Source organism: Callospermophilus lateralis, chromosome 1 (assembly GCF_048772815.1).
Source record: "Callospermophilus lateralis isolate mCalLat2 chromosome 1, mCalLat2.hap1, whole genome shotgun sequence".
Classification (NCBI taxonomy): domain Eukaryota; kingdom Metazoa; phylum Chordata; class Mammalia; order Rodentia; family Sciuridae; genus Callospermophilus; species Callospermophilus lateralis.
Genome location: NC_135305.1, coordinates 156,491,985 through 156,510,529, shown reverse-complemented (window position 1 = coordinate 156,510,529; position 18,545 = coordinate 156,491,985). Strand labels below are relative to the sequence as shown.

General features: G+C 50.0%; 1 protein-coding gene across 1 annotated transcript in view; it reads left to right on the top strand.

The window, feature by feature from the left end:
* Positions 1-336: 336 nt before the first annotated feature.
* Positions 337-18,545, top strand: part of Cux2 (cut like homeobox 2) — a 227,550-nt gene continuing 209,341 nt past the window's right edge. Inside the window, exon 1 of the mRNA XM_076866790.2 lies at positions 337-399. Within this exon, the coding sequence (XP_076722905.2) occupies positions 337-399 (63 nt within the window). The remainder of the gene's footprint in view (positions 400-18,545) is intronic.

The following is an 18,545-nucleotide window of genomic DNA, read 5'->3' as shown; positions in this document are numbered from 1 at the left end:
CTCTCCCCCACCCCTCCCCTTCCACCCCATCCCCGGCTGCCTCCCTGGGGCGGGCACCGAGCTCTCCGCCTGGCGCGCTCCGCCCGCGCCCTCCGGGGGTCTGGGGGGGGGGCGCACGGCTCTGGGGCCCAGGGACGGCGGTGGCCGCAGCGGCGACGCCGAGGGGCAGTGGGTGGCAGGAGGCCGGGGGTCGCCCGAGGGGCCCGGGGCGGCGGCGCGTGGGGCCCGGGCGGCCGCCGGCGGCCCCGGGGCTGGGGGGAGTCCAGCCCGGATATTGAGTGCAGCCATTGAGAAAAGCCAAACTCTTGTGTGTGCGCGTCTCGAATAGCCCCCAAGATGGCCGCCAATGTGGGATCGATGTTTCAATATTGGAAGCGATTTGATCTACGGCGACTCCAGGTTAGTGCGGGCAGCGCCGGCCGCGCGGCTGTGGGGAACCCGGGCGCGCCCTGGGCGCATTGGGGAGGTCCCCGGGCTGGCGGGCGGGCGCCCCGGGGCGGCGGGCGGCGGCTGCCGGGGCTCGCTAGGGCTCGGCTGCCCGCTGCCCATCGATAGGTATTAGGAATTGATCTCGCGGCTGCTCTTTGTTCGGTTCAATCATCGATTAGCCGCCGCGACCATGGAGAAGCGCTAGTGAGCCCGCGGCCGAGGGAGCAAGCCGGCGGCCGAACGGCCGAACGAGGCGAGTGCTGCGGCCCCGGCTGGGGGCTGCCAGCGGGACCCCCAGCCGCCCCCAGCGCACCGCACTTTGCGCGCCTCCCAACTTCGCGGCGCCGGGGGAGGCCGCGGAGCGCGCCGTGTGCCTGTCCGCGCCCGGCTGGGGCTCGGTGAGGGAGGGAGGGAGCTGGTGGGCAGGGAGGAGGAGGAGGAGGAGGAGAGAGGAGGAGGCAGCCTGGTTGGCAAGGAGGCGGCTTCGCGCCCCGCCGCCCGCCGGCACCTCCACCGCCGCGGCCGCCCTCCTGGCTGCGCAGCCTGGACGCGCCGCCAACCGGGGACCACCACTGCCGCCACCGGACTGGCAGCCTGCGCCGCACACCTCTTCTCGGGCCGGGCTCTCGGGGTTCGTCTTTGCTTCTTGCCTTTCCCCCGCTTCTGTCCCCTTCCCAAGTCTAGGTACAAACGGGCGGTGTTGGGCCCAGGCGTGCACAAGTTTGCGCTCCTGCCTCCCAGGCGGTGCAGAGCCGGGAGCGGTGCAGAGCAGGTGACTCCCGGCTCTTGGGCCCATGGGAACTTTTAAATGGGAGATTCCCTTGCCCTTTTCTGCCTGCTGCTTCTCCTCCCCTCCGCTCCCCTCTTTTCTCCGTTCTCCAGCCTCTTCTTTTTTCTTTCTTTCTTTCTCCTCTCTTTTTACCTTTCCTTTCCTAGGACTACTCCCTCCAGAACCCCAGTAACCCTGTTCTCCTTCCTGTAAGGCTGTGTGGCTCCCCCAGATTTGGGGGTGTTTTCTGCCAGCCCTCCAGGAGCCTCTAGGGGCTGGGGGCATACCAGTACCCCACCTTGGAGGCACAGCTCCAGCTTCTGTTCTTTTCCGGGAGTGCCCAGAATGTCCCTGACAAGCCCCCCAAGCCCTGGAGTCTCAAAGTCGTGGCCAGTGCAGGAGAATAAGGGGCGGGGAAATGGTGCGGATAACGGGGGTGGGGTAGGGTGGGGGGATGTGATTAGAATGTCCTGCCTTGGCCGTGACATTCGCAGAAGACGCGAGAGCATCAATCTGGAGATAAAAAGGGACCCACTTTTTTTTTTTTTTTTTTAATCTGCCCGCAGATCTCCTTAAGTTTCTTCTGATAAGTGGCTCCAGCATCCCCCTCCTCCTGGCCGCTTCCCAGTCTCCCTCCTTCCTAACCCCCCACTCTTGGCTCCCCTCCTCCCCCAAAGCCTTGAGCTGGAGAGAAAATCGGGGCACTCAGGCATGCAGTTAATAACTGCGAGTGCCTTGCAATTCCAGGTCCTCACTGCTTGAGTTGGGGCTGCAGTTTGGTGGCCGGCTGAGATAGGCAGGGCTGTGAGCTGTACTTGCTGGTTTAAAGGATACCAAAGTGGCCTTTCTAGAAGACTGGGGGTTGGGGGAGGGATGGATAGAGGAAGGGAGAGAGAGGGAGAGTGTTGGGCAGCCACATTGGGCTTGGCACGAAGGCCAATGGTAATCGCATTCCCTGCTAATGTTTGTAAATGAGACCCGGGCACGGCTGGGGGACAGTGTCTTTATTTATGATTGATGTTCTGTAACATAAGGAATGACAAGAACGTGGCAGACAAGAGGAGAGGAACCAGAAGGGCTGGCGAAAGCCCTTTGCAGGGTCCTATTGTTATTCTGGGCTGGAAAAAATTTCCGCGGTGAGATTTACAGCACTGGTATTTGCTCCCGGTTGGCCAGAATGTCAGTTAACACAATTTTCATTAGATAACTCGTTTTCAATCCAGAGAACGGGCTGTGGTGGGGGAGAGGCAGGGGCTCTCTACTGAGGGGTGGGTGCGGCACTTAGGGAGCTTATTTCTGAGCTGGGGTGCTTGAACCTCATTCTCTTCATTCTTTGCTCAGGGGTCTTTTGTGGAGCCATTGAGGTCACCCAAATCTTGATTCCAGCTGGACTCCCTCGCATCTGGAAACCCTTTGTTAGGGTTTTAGAAGATGCTGAGATGGTAAAGCTGATTTGAACTGGAAAGGATGGAGATGGGGGTTGTGGGGAGGCTTGTGCAGGTGATGGAGACACAGGGTGGCAAGACCTCTCCCCCTGTAGGGGTCTACATGGAGGGAGTATTCATTACGACAATGGTTTTCTGTCTGCCAAAAAATATGAAGGCTTCTGGTGAGGGGGGGTAGCTCATTTACATCGATATTAAGTGGAAGGGGTGTCCCCCAGGGAGTTTGAAAGGCTGCACACTTCTAGAGAACAGAGAAATAAATGTGGCAGCCGTGGCATGCAAACATTCAGGCCTGCACATCTGCCTACTCCCCACCCCCATCCTGAAATGTTCTGTTGTCCCCCTGCCCATTGGTGCAGCTCCCGGGTGCTCTCCCAGGTGGCAATTTTGTTGGAAACGGATTATGAGCCTCAGCACTTTTGCCTGGGATCCTCTCTGATACATAATGCTAATGACTCCTACACATTTGTATTTTCATTTTTCCCTCCCTGTTTTTTTTCTTATAGGGGAAATAACCCAAACTTCTGCTGGCTCATAATGCAGGTAGGAGGGACTGGTTCCTACCCAGGGCCCTGTACAGGCTGAGAGATTTGGGCCCACTTATCTTGGGCCTGGCTGCCTGGGAAAAGGTGTGTGGTTTTCATTTTTGGTCGCTCAGCTTGGATGGTTTCTTGCAGCCTGGTTGCTGAAAGTAAAGTGGCTGAGGCAGCAAAGGTGGTCCCTTGTCCCCAAGCCAGACTGTGATTCTCAGTGCCACCCATCTTGGCAAGAAAGGTGACCTTAGGCCAGGCCAGCATGCAGCCCTCTGGAAGCACATATTTTTCAAATATGGAAGTGGTCCAGTTATTCCTCCTTCTAGGGCAGCTGAGCACAGCAGGGATGTTTCCATCTGAGGGCGGTCAGTCAACAGCCTTAGGGTCTTATGAGCTTGTGGTAAAGGTGATGATCTGCCCCGTAGGCCCTCTTTGGTACCCTTGAAACTGCCTCCGCCTTGTCTTCCTCTGTTTTTTCCCCCTTTGCTTCTAACAGCTCAGGAAACGAGAAGAAATAAACTTCCATCCAAAGATAATGCTGGGCATATTTCATTTGGTTATAAGATTGCTTTATGGTGAACATTACTAATGCAGTATTTTTTTATGGCTTTTCTGTGTATAATCGTCATAACTGGATTCATACCTTTATGATTTTCTTTTTCTGCTTTCCTTTGCCACTTTTTTTTTTTTTTAAATAAAATATAACGCTCTGGGTTCAGTTTCGCAGACCCTCTTTTCCTTCTCCTTAGGAGAGGGTTCCTTAAGCTAATAAGAGTTTGGGGTTCCCTGTTCAGATGAGGACATGCGGTCCAGCTGTGCATCTGCATTTTTGGAGGTGGATAGAGCTTGGCTGCTGGGACCACACAGCCCAAGTTTTGGAGGAAAAGGTAAATTCTGCTTGTGGTGCCAGCAGTTAGGAGCAAGACCCACAGGACAAGCAAGAGAAGCTGCACCTGTCCAAGGGGTTTGCAGAAACTTCCAGGAGGGCACACTCTCTTGAGGCAGGGAAGTGAGATGGTGCTTGATGGAATGTTTTTCCCTGCTCAAAGTTTAGAAAAGAGCGTGGATGTGATTAAAATATTATAACCTTATGATATTCTGAAGTGCATAAATTTTACATATCAGCCACAGAGAGTTTAGACATCCATTAGAGCCTCTGACAGCTTGACTTATCTAAATGTGCTATCATTTAACAATGTGTCAAAATTCCTCTTTCTATAGATGACAGCAGTAAATAAGCTATCAGCTCTGTTGGCGGAATCATAACTTTGAAAACTTTGAAGTAATAGAATTGCTGCTGGGGCAGGAGTCTGAGACAGCAGGAGCCTGAGACAGCAGGACCCAGCCTGGCCCAGGCCCATGAGGCTGGTGGCTGCCAGGGTCTGGGGAGACAGGGAGAGGAAGGACTGATGGGAGGGGGGCCTTCCGCAGCATCTCTGGGAATAAGAACAGACAAGTTGTTCAGATTCCTGGACACTTATTTTAAGTCCACCCAGGGAGTGACCCATTCCATCTGCCTCTCTAGTTCTTCATGCCACACCCTGTGGGCTTTTTCTGCAGGAGCTAGAAACAGGTTTAAATCTTTATTTAAAGTACCCAACAGTCTTTTCTGGGCATCCCAAAATTCTGGTTTTTCAACTTGGCAGAGATTGCTTCCCAAAGATGGGCTCCCTGTGGGAGGCCAAGGGGAAAACCTGAGCAGCGTCTCATCCCACACCAGCTTTCCTTTTGGGGTTGTTGAAATTTCTTTTATTAATACCTGAATTCACTCGAGAAAATTGAGAAACTACAGACGACCCTGAAGAAGCACACGAGTATCTCAGTAGCTTATTTCAGTGAACATGGGGCTGTTTTGACTTGAGGGAGCTGCATTTCTGATGTTTTTTTCCCCTCTTTCTCCCTCCCCCTTTTAAAAAACTCTTCTTTTAAAAAGAGAATTCTGTCTTCGAACTTGACATTCTGTCATGGTAACCTTTCTTCTGGCAGATGGGATTTCAAACACGAGCACCTTAGCTGGTGCTAAATTTGGACCTGGTTGATGGTAGATGGGGCTGCCCAGAATCTGTGGTTCTCTAGGCTGCTGTCTAAGGGCTTGTTTTCTAGTTGCTTCCTGGTCCTCTCATCCAGAGGGCCAGTACTGGCATAGGTGGAGTGTGGGAAGGGAATGGCCTTGGTCTGCCTTTAATCCTGGCCTTGGGATTGGGGTCTGTTCTCCTTTGCCCTCAGGATGGGAGCTGACGCTCTTTATTTGTGACAGTGGCTTATATGGATGATGAAGGGAAGGTGGAGGGGATTGGCAGGGGGAGAGAAGAACCAGGAGCCTGAATGGCTTCTGGCACTCTGGAGTGAATCGTCCAATATCCAAGTCTCGGGTATGTCTTGTCTGCCCACCAGGTTGTGGTAACGATGAAGGGCACCATGCTTGGTGCACCAGCAAAGCGTGCTGTCTCCTTGAGACTTCCCCCAGCCCCACATGGTTGTTAGGAAAGGGAGATATTAGCCTTTTAAGTCACTTCCTTTTTAGACAAGCAGTTATATCTAGGGTGGAGATACTTGCTTTGTAAGCCCCCATTAGCCCTTGTCAAAAATTGTTTTAGTGTTTTGTAGAATATGGACAATATATTCTTATCATACTTAAAGTTCCTTTCTTCTGATTATCCCTTGAGATCTGCCCCATTATCTCTCCAGTGCAGTCATGCTGCCTTCACTCACTGTTCCAGCCAGGAAGTCCTTCTTGTCTTTCATTATGTTGAGCACATTCCCACCTCAGGACATTTGCACTTGCACTTCTCTCTGCCTGGGACTCGAAATCTGTGTGGAGCTAGCTTCTTCATTACTTTCAGTTTTAGCCCCACAGTGGAGACCACTGAGCCTCCACTGTGAGAAGGTTAAAGGAGTTTCCACAACTCTTTCCCCCTTCACTATGCAAATGTGCACTGGACTCTAAGGGCCCTGCAGTTTCTCTGAGAGTTTTTACTTCAGAACCTTATGGGGTGTTGTGTCTCTGGACACACCAGCCGATGTTGGCCTGCCATTAGGTATACATGGCAGCTTTTTTCTGTAAAGACTCACATCATAATAATAAATTTCAGGCTTTGTGGGCCACATGTCTCTGCTGCAGCTGCTCTTCTCAGCCCTTATAGTATGAAAGCCACCGTGGCCAATAAGAATGAATGCGCATGGCTGTGTTCCAGTAAAACTTTATTTACAAAAACTGGGCAGAGGGCCCCAGAGCTGACCCGAGGACTGTAATTTGCTGTAATTAGTCTGGTCTACTGGCCTAGGTGCTGGACACCATACAGACTATGGCATGGCTAAAGTTTTTGCTTTTCAAACTCAGTTCCCAAACTAGTTCTTTACCCTTTCCCTCAAGAGGGAAGCACACACAGCCAGGATGGGAAGGGGCTGCGGCTGACTTCAGTTCCTGGTTCCTTTGCCTACCAGCTGTGTGACCTTGGATGAGTCCCTTAATCTTTCTATGCCTTTCTTTCTTTGTTGTTAAATGGGACTAGTAATAGTCTCTACCTTCTAGTTGTTCAAGAAAATTAAAATGCTTTGAATATGGACATGTCTAGCACAGTGTGAGGCACACAGTTAATGCTTAGTAGGTGCCTTATTTCTTCTTGCTGATATTTTTAGAGTGTGAGAGAGGGGTGAGAAAGGCAGATAAACAGTGGTTGCTGGAACTTGCTTGCCTTTCAGGCTGTCGAAGAGATTTCTAGGCAGGTTTTCTCTTCTCTCTTGGGGATTTACTATGATAACCTATTACTATATTACTTGTAATGTCTCATATTTTTGGAGCTCTGACCACAGAAGTTGCAGACAGGGAGCTGAGTCTGGGGCTATGCATATGTGTCTGGATTAGTGCAATATTTAGAAACATTCTTGTGAAAGTTGTCAGCATTTAAAACATGGGAGATTTTACTTAAGAAACCCAGATGTCCAGTGTCACTTACAGATTAGGAACTCTGGTACACTGAAAAGGGATGTGGAGACCTAGGAAGGGCATTCCAAGCATAGGGCACAGCAGAGGCTCAGGGCAGTGGAAAGGATCCCAAGAAGGGTCAAGGTCACTGGTTGCCTTTCCCAAGTGCCTAGTGTCAGAAGAGCCTGTGTTTCCAGAAAAACCAAAAGACCCCTGACAGTCCCATGAAGAGGGGTGGTTAGTGGGGTACAGAGTCCACTGTCTCTGCTTCTTTTCCACTAACTTAATCACCCTCCAAAAGTAGGCCAGGGGCTACCTGCCCAGGCCCTTCCCAGCCCCCCACACTTTGCTGTCCTTGAGTTCAGCCAAAGGAAACAGCAGTTCTCAAATATACATTTGTCATTAAAAAGAAAGAAAGAAAGAAAAAAAATCAATCCTTTGGCTTCTTTGGCCTGAGCTGGTTGTCTGCCCGAGACGCCCGGAGCCCAACAGTGCTTAAGACTGCAAGCCGCCGTCGCTCAAACTGGACGGGCCGAATGGCTCCCCCGGAACCATTATGATCGATCAACGTGTCCAGCCGACTGTTTGGGTGGGGTGCTGTGGGTGGGGAGACCACAGGGGTCATCAGGACTGCCCAGCGGGAGCCAGATTTCCCTTAGTGGAGCTGTCACTCAAAGGCCACACTGCTGGAGATACCTTCCCTGGGTGCCTGTTGTCCATTAGGAGCTTCTGTGGGCCCAGGTTTGTGAGGAGGTGTGGTGTGGGCTGCAGAGGTCAGCCCTGTACCTCTCCAGCTACAAAGATGTTTAATGTGGACTCTGGAGCCAGGTGGCCTATATTCAGGTCACAACTCTGCTATTTACCAGCTGCATGACCTGGGATGACTCACTTAACCTCTCTGAGCCTCACTTTTCTTGTATGTAAAATGGGGATGATGGTAGTAGCTGACTCCTGAAGCATCCTTGTGAGGACTGAGTTAATACATATGGAGTGCTGAGACCTGGACCAGCACATAGAAGTGTTATAGGATGTTAAAGTGAATAATAATTACTGTTACCTTTGTTTCCAGAAATATATATTCACCACTTAAGGTAGAACTTACTTTGATTAATAATTATATGACTAATAACAAATATAATAAGTAATATAACTAGTAACTATATATGGGAGATACTTCAGGGAACTCAAGATGGCAGCTCACAGTGAGCCCAGGGACAGTGGGAAGGGTAGACACGTGTCATTGGATAGAGGGTGTGTGATCAGACATTGGAAATGCGTTCTGAGACAACGATGGCAGAGGATCCCCAAGTCTGGGACCAGAGAGAAGTTTCTTGGAAGAAGTGACCCCTCAGCAGAAATCTCAAAGATGTGGCATGTGTGAGGCCCCTCAGATGGGCAGAATTCCGTGTGCAGCACCTGAAAGAAGCAAAGAGGCAGGCCTCAGATGCCCAGCAGGCTGTTGGGCCCCCTCCTCGTTCTTGCCATCTATCACCTGGGAGTAAGGACTGGGGGTAAAATAAGACACTGTGCACCTGACTCCTGGTGAACCCTCTCTTAATGGGTGCTTTGTAAATTGTCAGACACCAGAAAAAGCCTAGGTATAGTTTTTACTTTTTTAACAAGGTTTTTGTCCACTTCCTGATCTATTGGAAAATGCCCTCATCCCATCTCCTAACTGTGCATAGGGCTGCCAGGTTCAAATCCTGGTCCTTCCCCTTCCTAGCTGTGTGTGCTTGGGCAAGTCATTTTCCTTTTCTTAGGCTTGATTTTCTCATCTGGAACACGGGTGTGCTAATGGTATCTCCTGATGGTGGCCATGAGAGGATGCCCTGACTAAAAGGAGTGTGACTGGCCCCCACTCCCTGCCTGGAAACTAAGCCCATGGCTGTCCTAGCCAGGGACTGAGTACCCAGGGATTCTGAAGCTCTTGGAACAGTTGTGACTCACCTGCCACCTCTGTGGCAGTCCAGGAGCCACCAGCCTCCTGCTGCCCTCTCTTTCTCCTTCACCCCATGCCCCCTGGAAGGTGCTGGTCTTGACTGGTACGTTTCTTTGCCACATAATCCCCCCTTTTTGTCTGCTTCTTGGTGGACCACACCCTCCACTGACAGTGGAGTGAGATTCTGTTACCTTTGTTCCCAGAACCTGGGAGATGCTCAGTTGAGGTCTCTGTCATGTCCTGTTGGGATGCTGGGAGTGACCACTCTGAAGAGGGGAACACTTTTCCTGGTGACCTGTCCCTACTTGGCCCATAGGTCCTATGTGTTCAGAACTCCCTTCCCACCAGTTTCCCCCTGTATTTCTCCCTCTTGTCTCCTGCCACTATCCCCCTGCTTGTTCAAGCCACTTGGGCAGCTTTACTTCTCGTTAAACACACCAAGCCTGTTCTAACTGCAGGACCTTAGCACTTATTGGCCTCTCCATCTGGGACCCTTTGCCTGATTTCTCCACAGTTCTCCCCCTCAGCCTGTTGCCACTGCTTAAGTTTCTCCTCTTCATGGAGGTTCCACACCTCTTTTTTTTTTTTTCCAAAATGACCTTCGACTCCTTCCCTTGTTTCAATTGATGCCATGATGTCTGTTAATGTATTTGCTTTCTCTCTGCCTCCCTCCCTCAATAAACATTTGCATGATGGAATGGTTGAATGCCACAGGAAAGATGTGTGGTACCAGCTGCCCCTGCACTTGGGGTGCAGTCACATGTGTCCCCTCCTCCCAGCCCCCACTGCTTCACCACTCCCTGGCTCTTGAAATTTGCTCACCCCTGCCTGGGAGTAGGGCATGGGCCTCAGGCCTGCGGTGAGCAAGGTTTTATCTTTAGCTCTGTCAGTCTCGCTTTCGAAACTGGTGACCCCAATTCCAGCTTGGGAGGTGGCTTTCATCCTAATTAATACATCCATTAATTAATTGCCGGCAGGCTGCGGGCCATTAGTGATGGTTTGGTGGCCTCCGTCTCAGACAGCTCAAATGTTTTTGGACCAGGTAATGTTTTGGACAATGCCTTATCCCCAGGCCGGCTGATGAGCCCAGTGGGCATCTGGAAGGGGTGGGGCCTTGGGACAATGACCCAGGGGTGAGGGGCTTCCCTGCTGAGCATCCCTGGAGCTCTCACTTGTAATCTGGTGGGAGTCCAGGACTTAAGTCTGTCTTCCTCCTAGGTTGAGGGCATTCAGTGTTTCTGCCTAAAATGGAGCTGGGCTGCCATGGCAGGTTACCCACTCACTCTGCTCCTGCTGTGCCAAGTTCTGCCCAGAGCAGGCAAACCAAGGCCCTGGCCTCTAAAGCTTCTATTTTATAATTTTTTTGGAGACAGAAATACTTTTCTTCAAGGTTGTAAGAAATAAAGAGAAGCAACTAGATACAGCCTAGGGCTGGGTGAGCTGTAAGCCTTTCCTAAATAGTGACTGTGATTAATCATTGCTTCTTATCTTTATGAACAGTCATCATTATTATCATCAAAATGTGAAGGCCTTTCTGGTTGAATTTCAGTCTCCTTAGGAGAAGCACCTGAAATGAATGTGGGCCCAGAGCAGTCAGACCTCACAGGACCCTGGTCTTACTGCTTCCTTACCAGGAGAGCTTGGGCAATCTCCTTGACTTTTCTAAGCCTCCTCGTCTACAAAATGAGAAGTAAACAGCCCCTACCTCATAGGGACACTGTGAGGAAAGGTCCTTAGCACATGGTTGGAGCATCCTCATTCCCCAGCAAACACGATAAGCAATTATCACCCTTAGTGTTGTTATTATTAATTATTACCATTATTATGATATCGTTACTCTTTGTCATTCACCTCTGGGGCCTCTCTGGTTAGTCAGAGGTTGCCAGATCTGGGTGGAACCTGGAGGCTTGTTGTGGCTGGCTGCTAGGATCAGATGAAGGAAACTCGCCTGGACTTCAGCTGGGTGCAGATTCCCCCAGGGTACCCCAAGGGTACAGGACTCTTAAATCTGGGCCTGTGTCACCAAGTGCCAGAGTTATCCAGAGTGGTCTACTGAGAGCCAGCGGCCAGCAGCCAAGTGAACTGGTCCCTGATGGAGAAGCTCCAGCTGAGCACAGTGGCACCCGCCTGTCTTCCTAGTGATGGGGAGGCTGAGGCAGGAGGATTGCAAGTTTGAGGCCAGCCCCAGCAACTTAGAAAGATTCTATCTCAAAATAAGAAGGGCTCAGGTTGTAGCTCAGTGGTAAAGTGTCCCAGGTTCAATCTGCAGTACTAACTCAATAAATAAGAAACAAGCTCCTGTCTGGAGGTCAGGCCTCTCCACTGCAAGCCTTTGGTGGTCTTTTAGAAAAGCCTGGGAGCCTCAGTTTCTTTAACCAGTAGTTCTTGCATCTTTATGCTGGGCCAGACAGACTAAAAAGCCCTCTCCTGACATTATCTCCTTAGTTTTCCCAGCAGCCATGTGAAAGGAGAGCTTCTGCTACCCCATTTTACAGCTGGGTAGGCTGAGGCCTGGGCTCCAGGGTCACATTGCCAACAGGCAGTGGCCCCTGGGCTTAAATGCAGGACAGGACTATTGGCTATCCTATCCCTGCTCTTGCTGCACTAATGCCAGAGGTGCCTCTCATAAGAGGTCCCCATCTGCAGTCACTATACTTGTATCCTTTAATTTCTTTTTTTTGAAAAGCCCCTAAAACAACCTGCCACTATCAGCTCATGGAAATGTATCCTGCCCCAAAACCTGAGCGACGTAAGGCGGGAGGAGATTTATTAACAACTCCATAATGATTTTGTTTTTGACCTGGAAAGTGAGCACCACCTACCCTGCAGTCCTGGCTGTCCCGGGCACCTGCCCATTCATCCTGGGACCCCCTGGACCCAAGCTTCATGGCGCCCCTGTCGTCAGCCCACATTCCGCAAGATGGAATTCTCGGCCTGGGCTGATAATAAGCAGGTATTGATTGCTGCCGTGGTCATTATCAAGATTTATTTAGTCAATATGGCCTCTCTGGTCAATAAATCGTGTCGTTGATAAAGAAGGAAGGAGATAGACTTGTAGGCTTTATTAAAAAAGTTTTTTAGATTTTTTTAAACCACTGACTCCAGTCCCTGCCACCTCCTATGGTCAACATCAGCTTCACTCTGGACTTTGTATCTGGTGTCATGAGCGCTTTCTGTTCACAGCAGAACTTTTCTTTCATGGCATGGTTTCAGACAACAAGGATTTAGGGCAGGGTTGTATCTGGAAGTGGCCCCTGGGCTGGGATGCCTCCTCACTTTTCTGTACCCCTTGCCCTGTCAGTACTCCATGTTCTCAGTTAATCTTTACAGCCCTTTGGGGTGCACCAGTGTTGCTGCATTTGACAGATGAAAAAACTGAGGTCCAGGGAGGCCCATTCGCTTGCCGAAGGTCACAAAGGACTCAAACACAGACAGAATGGTGGAGTCTTTGCTTGAATTTGACATACATCCAGCAAATAGCAAATGTCTTATCAAATATTGTACTTTGTGCCCAATACAGTGCCAGGTGCTGGTGTAGAGGGGCAAATGAAACAAATAAATGTGTAATTGCAGAAATGGAAAGAGTGGAAGAAAGAAATGATCAGGGTGCTGAAATCTAGATGGAGGGGCACCTGTTATTCATGGTGTTTAGCTACCCTGGGTTGGTGACATTCTGACTTTGAGACTTGAATGATGAGGAGTCCGTTAACAAAGTTCAGGCAAAAGAATTCATGGCCACAGAGCAGCCTGTAGCCTTGACATGGGACTCAGCTTGTACAGCAAGGCGCTGGAGGGAGGCCAGAGTGTGGGGTTCAGGAGGGGACAAATCCCGAGTGGAAGGTGGGTCCCTGTGGGTCAGGCTCTTGAAGACCACAGTAGCGAGTGGATTCAGGTGGCATCTAAGGGAAATAGGACGTTATTGAGGTTGGAAGCAAGGAGGAAGTGAGACCCAGTTTATGTTTGGGTCTCATTAGGTTCAGCCTGGGAGGGAACATTGAAGGGAGGGAGGGAGGGAGCATTGGAGACTAGGGAAAGGAGCTTCTGTGACAAACTGGATATTGTGATCTCTGCTCAGAGAGGGGTCTTGGAAGTGGCAGTGGCACTCCTCTAAGTGTATAGAGGACTAGCAGCATTTGGGTTGGGAGCTTGAAAAACTTGTCATGGAGATGCACCTGAGCCTTGAGCAGGGTGGAAGCTGCAGGTCCTTGGCTCTCCTGTGCAGTGGCTTGGAGGTCTTTCATGGTGGATGTGCAGTGGGCGAAAGGTGTGCAGAGCCCATACAAGGGGTTGAGGGAGGATTGGTCATGATCTGAGAAGAGACCTTTGCTCCCTGGTCACAGGGGTCCTGGTTTCTAGTGTGTTCCCAGGTACCACTTGTTAGGAAGGGCCATGAAAAGATGAGATGACCAAGATGGTATGAGTGTTTGACCCAGGCTACATGGGGTGCCTTGTGCTGGAGGCCACATCCTGACTTCCATATGTGGAGATGATATGGGATGTCTGCCTGGGGAATTACAGGGGCATGTGGGCTAGAGTACAGAACAGAGAACCTTCCTTACCTTTAGTTTTGTCCAATCCTTGATCACCATAGACTGGAAGTCTAGCAGAGGCTGGTGAGTACTTCCTTACCATCTGTCCACCCACTACCCGTCATCCACCAACATTCTCTCATCTGTTCATTCATAAATCTGCTCACTCATCCATCTGTCTCCAACCACTCAGTAATTCATCCAGCTGTTAACTTTCCCATTCCTACTGACTAACCCTGTCCATTGTGCATCTATCCATACTGTCATCCCTCTACCCATCCACCCATTCATCCACCCACCCATCCACCCATCTACCCATCCACTTATCCGTCTACCCACCCATCCACCCACCCACCCACCTCCCCCATAGACCTGTGAAATAGGTAGAGGTCTGCTGGAGAGGGCTCTGGGCTGGAGAGAAATTGATGCTCTCAGTGGGAGGGTGATCTCAGAGGGGTCTGCCTCCAAGAAGATCCCATGGGAACCACTGTTCCCTAGGTCCCTGGAAAGATCCAGGAAGAACCAGGCTCTGTCCTGTAGCAGATTGGAATTCGTCAAGGTACTTGGGAGAGATTTTTTGGGGCAGGGCCTCTGTGGACAGGGAGGTGAGCATGGCTGGTCTCTAGGCTGCTATTGGACGAGGGTGTCCCTATGTCCCTAGTGTCCCTGTGCAGCACAGATGGCAGCATCTGACCTCCACATGGTGCTCAGAACCTGTTAGAAGGGTCCCACATGTTCTATTGGATCACCTCCCATTCCACAGAGTATGTACAAAGGGAAGAGTCTTGCGCTTCCTTTCCCAAGAAAGTGGATGGAGAGACCCTCTTTCCTCCATGCTCAGCCACATTGCTAGAATGTCTGCTCACACTGTCTCCTTCTGCACCTCCACCCACCGCTCTCCCCACAGAGCACCTACAGGCCTCTGACTGTGTTCTCTTCATTTTACCTCCTGCCACCACTTCTTGGTGTTTTCTCAGGCCCATTCCCTTTAGGCTGGCCTCTAAATATGTCCAAGGTCCATGTTTTCTCATTCTGTTCCCTTGGTCCCTTATGTGGCCTTCTCTCTATTCACATGACCGCTACTACCCCGACTCTCCATTCTCTACCTTTGGATTCCAGACCTGTCAGCTTGACGGCTTTCTTGACATTTCTTCTTTTTAAGAAAAAATCACTTTGTTGACATTTTTTGAATGCCTGTGTTAAAGATGTCTCCAGCACAAGATGATCCAGTTATAATTGACCTCACCTGGTCTCCATCTTAGGTCCATCCAGGTCTACAGGACAGAAACCTGGGAGCTGCCCAGACTGTCCCTCTCCCCCATGCCCCTCACATACAATTTGTCACTAAATCCTGTTTTTTTTTTTAACCCTCCTACAGACCTCCTGTGTCCCACCCCTACCTTCTTTCCCACCATTAGCACTAGGCCCATGCCCCCAGCAATGGATTTCAGTTTACCATTGTGTCTTCCTGGACTGCCTCTGGCCTTCCTGACTCTGCTGACACACAGCTGCTAGTGAGATTACTTAAAATCCTGCCAAGTACCATTTCTCATGGCTTCAGATTGCTTTTGAGGCAAAGTCCCCATTGTAACCTTCCAGGCTCAGCAGACTGCTCATTGCCCTCTGTTTCTGGCTTACAGTATTACTAATCTTGTGGCTAGTTCAATTCTCTGTTGAAAGCAGGATATTGAAGTGTGCATTATTGAACTGACTATTTTGCTCTTCATTTTGGTCAGTTTTCATGCCATGTCCTTTTATTAGGTGTATATAGGCTTATAACTGTTATGTTTTCTTCATGGATTGATCCTTTTTTTATTATGAAATGCCCTTTATCCTTGTAACATTAAAAAAATTTAATGTTCATTTTGCCTGATATTGGCATAACTACTTCCTCTTTCCTGTCGTTGTGTTGACATGATGTATCTTTTTGGAGTCTTTTACTTTTCAATCTATTTGTGTCTTTGAATCTAAAGTGTCTCCTATAGACAACATGCAGTTGGACCATGTTTTTCTATCCAGTCTAAAAAACCTCTGCACTTTGAGTAGATTGTTTAATCCATTCACATTTAATGTACTATTGACATAGTAAGATTTATGTCTGCATTTTACTTTTTGTTTTCTGTATGTCTGTCTTTTTTTCCCCTTCTTTTCTGTTTTCTTTTGCATTGGTGAATATTTTCTCATGTAGCATTGAAATTTTACTAATGAATTGTTTTTACTAGTTTTGAGGTTTTCTTAGTAATTGCGCTAGGGTTCACTATATTCATCAGAATTTGGTTCAGACTTGAATTTGTATAATCAACTCCTTTGTGCCCTCTGTTCTTGATCTTGTTCTTAAGTCACATTCTCTCTGCCCTCCACATTCCCTGACCTCGTGACACTTCCCATCCCCATCTTCCCAGCCCCATCAACCCCTCTTCCATCTTGGGAGCTTGCTTGTACAACCCCTGTGCTCTGTGGACCCCACCTCTGTGGCACATATCACAGTGGCTGTCAGACACATCTCTGTGTCACTGATGCTGCCTCCTTCTCTCTGTGGACTCTAATCTCTGTGAGGGCACGGAGCAGCTTGTTTCCAGAACTGAGCAGCGGAGGGGTAAGCACATGTAGGCCTCAAAAATTCAGTCAAATGAATAAAAGGGTGGATGTGAGTAAGTGTGACTTTGTGTGTCTGCATCTTCATGTGCACATATCTTGGAATGTGTTTGTGTCTTTGCATGTTCGTGTCTGTATCAGTGTTTCTGTAGGTATGTCTGTTTTTCTGAGTGTGTTTTGCTTATATGGTTGTGTCTGTATCCACAAGTGAATATCTGTTTGTGTGCACATGTGTGTGTGTCTTTGCCACATGTGCAGTGTGGCGTGTCTTAAGTGTGCGCATGCACGCTTGCTCCTGCTCCCAGGCAAAGATCCTTTTGATGTCTCCTTGCTATGCATTTATTTTTTGACTAGTTTGTGTAGCATTTAATGATTTCCCCAAAGCTAAGCCCAGCCCCCTGAGTATTGATCTCACTGCAGTAGAGGTGACACAGGGTAATGTGGGGCCAGCCGGCAGGTGCTGCTACTGCAGAATTGGCCACCGCACCTGCCGCCTCTCCAGCCTTGATCTCTTAGGGGGAAAGCCCCTGATTGGTAGCTTGATGCGGGGGGCAGGGTGAGCTCTTGCCAGACAGATGAACTCTGCTCTCTCTAGCTGCATATGACAGCCAGGAAACTGTCCCCTCATGCCTCAGTTTTCTCATCTGTGAAATGGGGTCTTAATGTGGGAGACATGAGATCATCTCAGTGGCATGCCTGGCATACACCAGGGGCTCCACAGATGTTTTCTGGTCATCTGCTTTCATATTTGCTCCCCGGGACCTCTTACCAGAGCTGCAGGAGAGAAGATTTCAGGTGCAGCAAGGATGGAATGACTAAGAGATGCTCGTCCTTCCTGGGACCCTTTCCACGTGGCCTCTTTGGGGGCAGTCCAAGGGTTGCACTTGCGCTCTGGCGAAGGCACCATGATGCTCACCTGCAGGTACCCAGTGACATTCAGAAGCTTCCCACGGACACTCAGCATTTCTTTAGTGAGCTGGGATTCAGCCCTTCCTGGCTTCTAGGGGTCTTCCAGCTGCTTCCTTAATCTCCAGCCTCTGCTCTCTGTCCTGATGCCCTTCAGCTCCTATGCTTGGACCACTGCACTCCTGACACATCTAGCCATTATGTGTGTGCCTCCACTTCCTGGGGCAGTGCTTCCTTGCTCTTTGCAGGCTCCACCTCCTTCCTTGACCCTGGGGTGCTTCCCATGCCATCAAGTGATCCCCTGGTTCCTTGTCGGTCTCCCCCATCAGATAGCGAGCTCCTCACTCCAGGTCAGAGCTGCATTGTGTGGTGTGGTGACCATGAGGCCTGGAGGCCTGATTAGAGGTCATGTTTTAAAACTCAGCAGGAGAGCTGATGTCCCTGGGCCTGCACCTACTGGGCCAGGAACAGGGTGTGGGTTTCCCACTTCGCACATCTCCTACCTAGCTCAGGCTTCCCTGAGTGGTGAGTGGTTCCCTTCATGACCCCTGAGGTCATGGCATTAGCAGCCTCCCTCCAGGGAGCAGCTGGGCCAGTTTTATGACTGGTGTTGAGGTAATTCTGCCTTTTTGGCCTTAATGTAATGTTCCAGAAAATGGACAGAATTGACATGCCTTGGAGCTGAAAATCTAAAAAAATTTAATTTATTTTTAATTTAGTAAGCACTATGACTATGTATTTGGCATAACTTAATGCTTCATAAATACCATCATTTAAATGACTTTGTTCCCATAACAATGCTGTGGTATAAGCACTGGTACTATCCTTTGTTTTTAGAGGAGGAAGCCAGGGCACAGAGAGGTTAAATGACTTGCTCAAAGACACACAGCAGAGCCAGGTAATCTGACTGTAGACTGTGTATACAGGCTTTTTTGCCTTTTTCTGTTCACACCTGAAGTAGATATCATGTGTGTAGGAAGGCGCTACTGTATGTCCAGCTCTCCCTCTCCTCCCCAGAAGCTACCATACGTACAAGTTGGCCTCTTAGAGGTCTTATGTGAGGGTGGGTTGCTTGTAGGGGACAGAGCTGGCAAGAGTATGGGTGGGGACCAGGATTTCTGGGAGTGGGCAGTGAACAAGCAGCAGATCCTGGGAGCCAAGGGCACAGCTGGTTACCATAGCAGGAGCCAGGCCCATTTCCTGCCTTTTTCCTCCTGGGGTTGCTGGATGCTGGTCCCATAGGCCAGCAGCCTAGAAGCCTCTCTGTCCCTCAGAGGACATCCTCTGCAGCCTCCACAAGCAAGGGGATTGGTCCCATAGCCCATGGCCTACTTAGTGAGATTCATGTCTGGAAAGAAATTTTTCTCTGAGCAGTATAGCGCAGAGCAGCGTGGCGTCTTGTGCTGGGTGAGGCTGATGAGGTCTTCCGCCTCCCCGGAGAGGCAGGAGAGAAACCCCAGACCCAGCTCCTACTT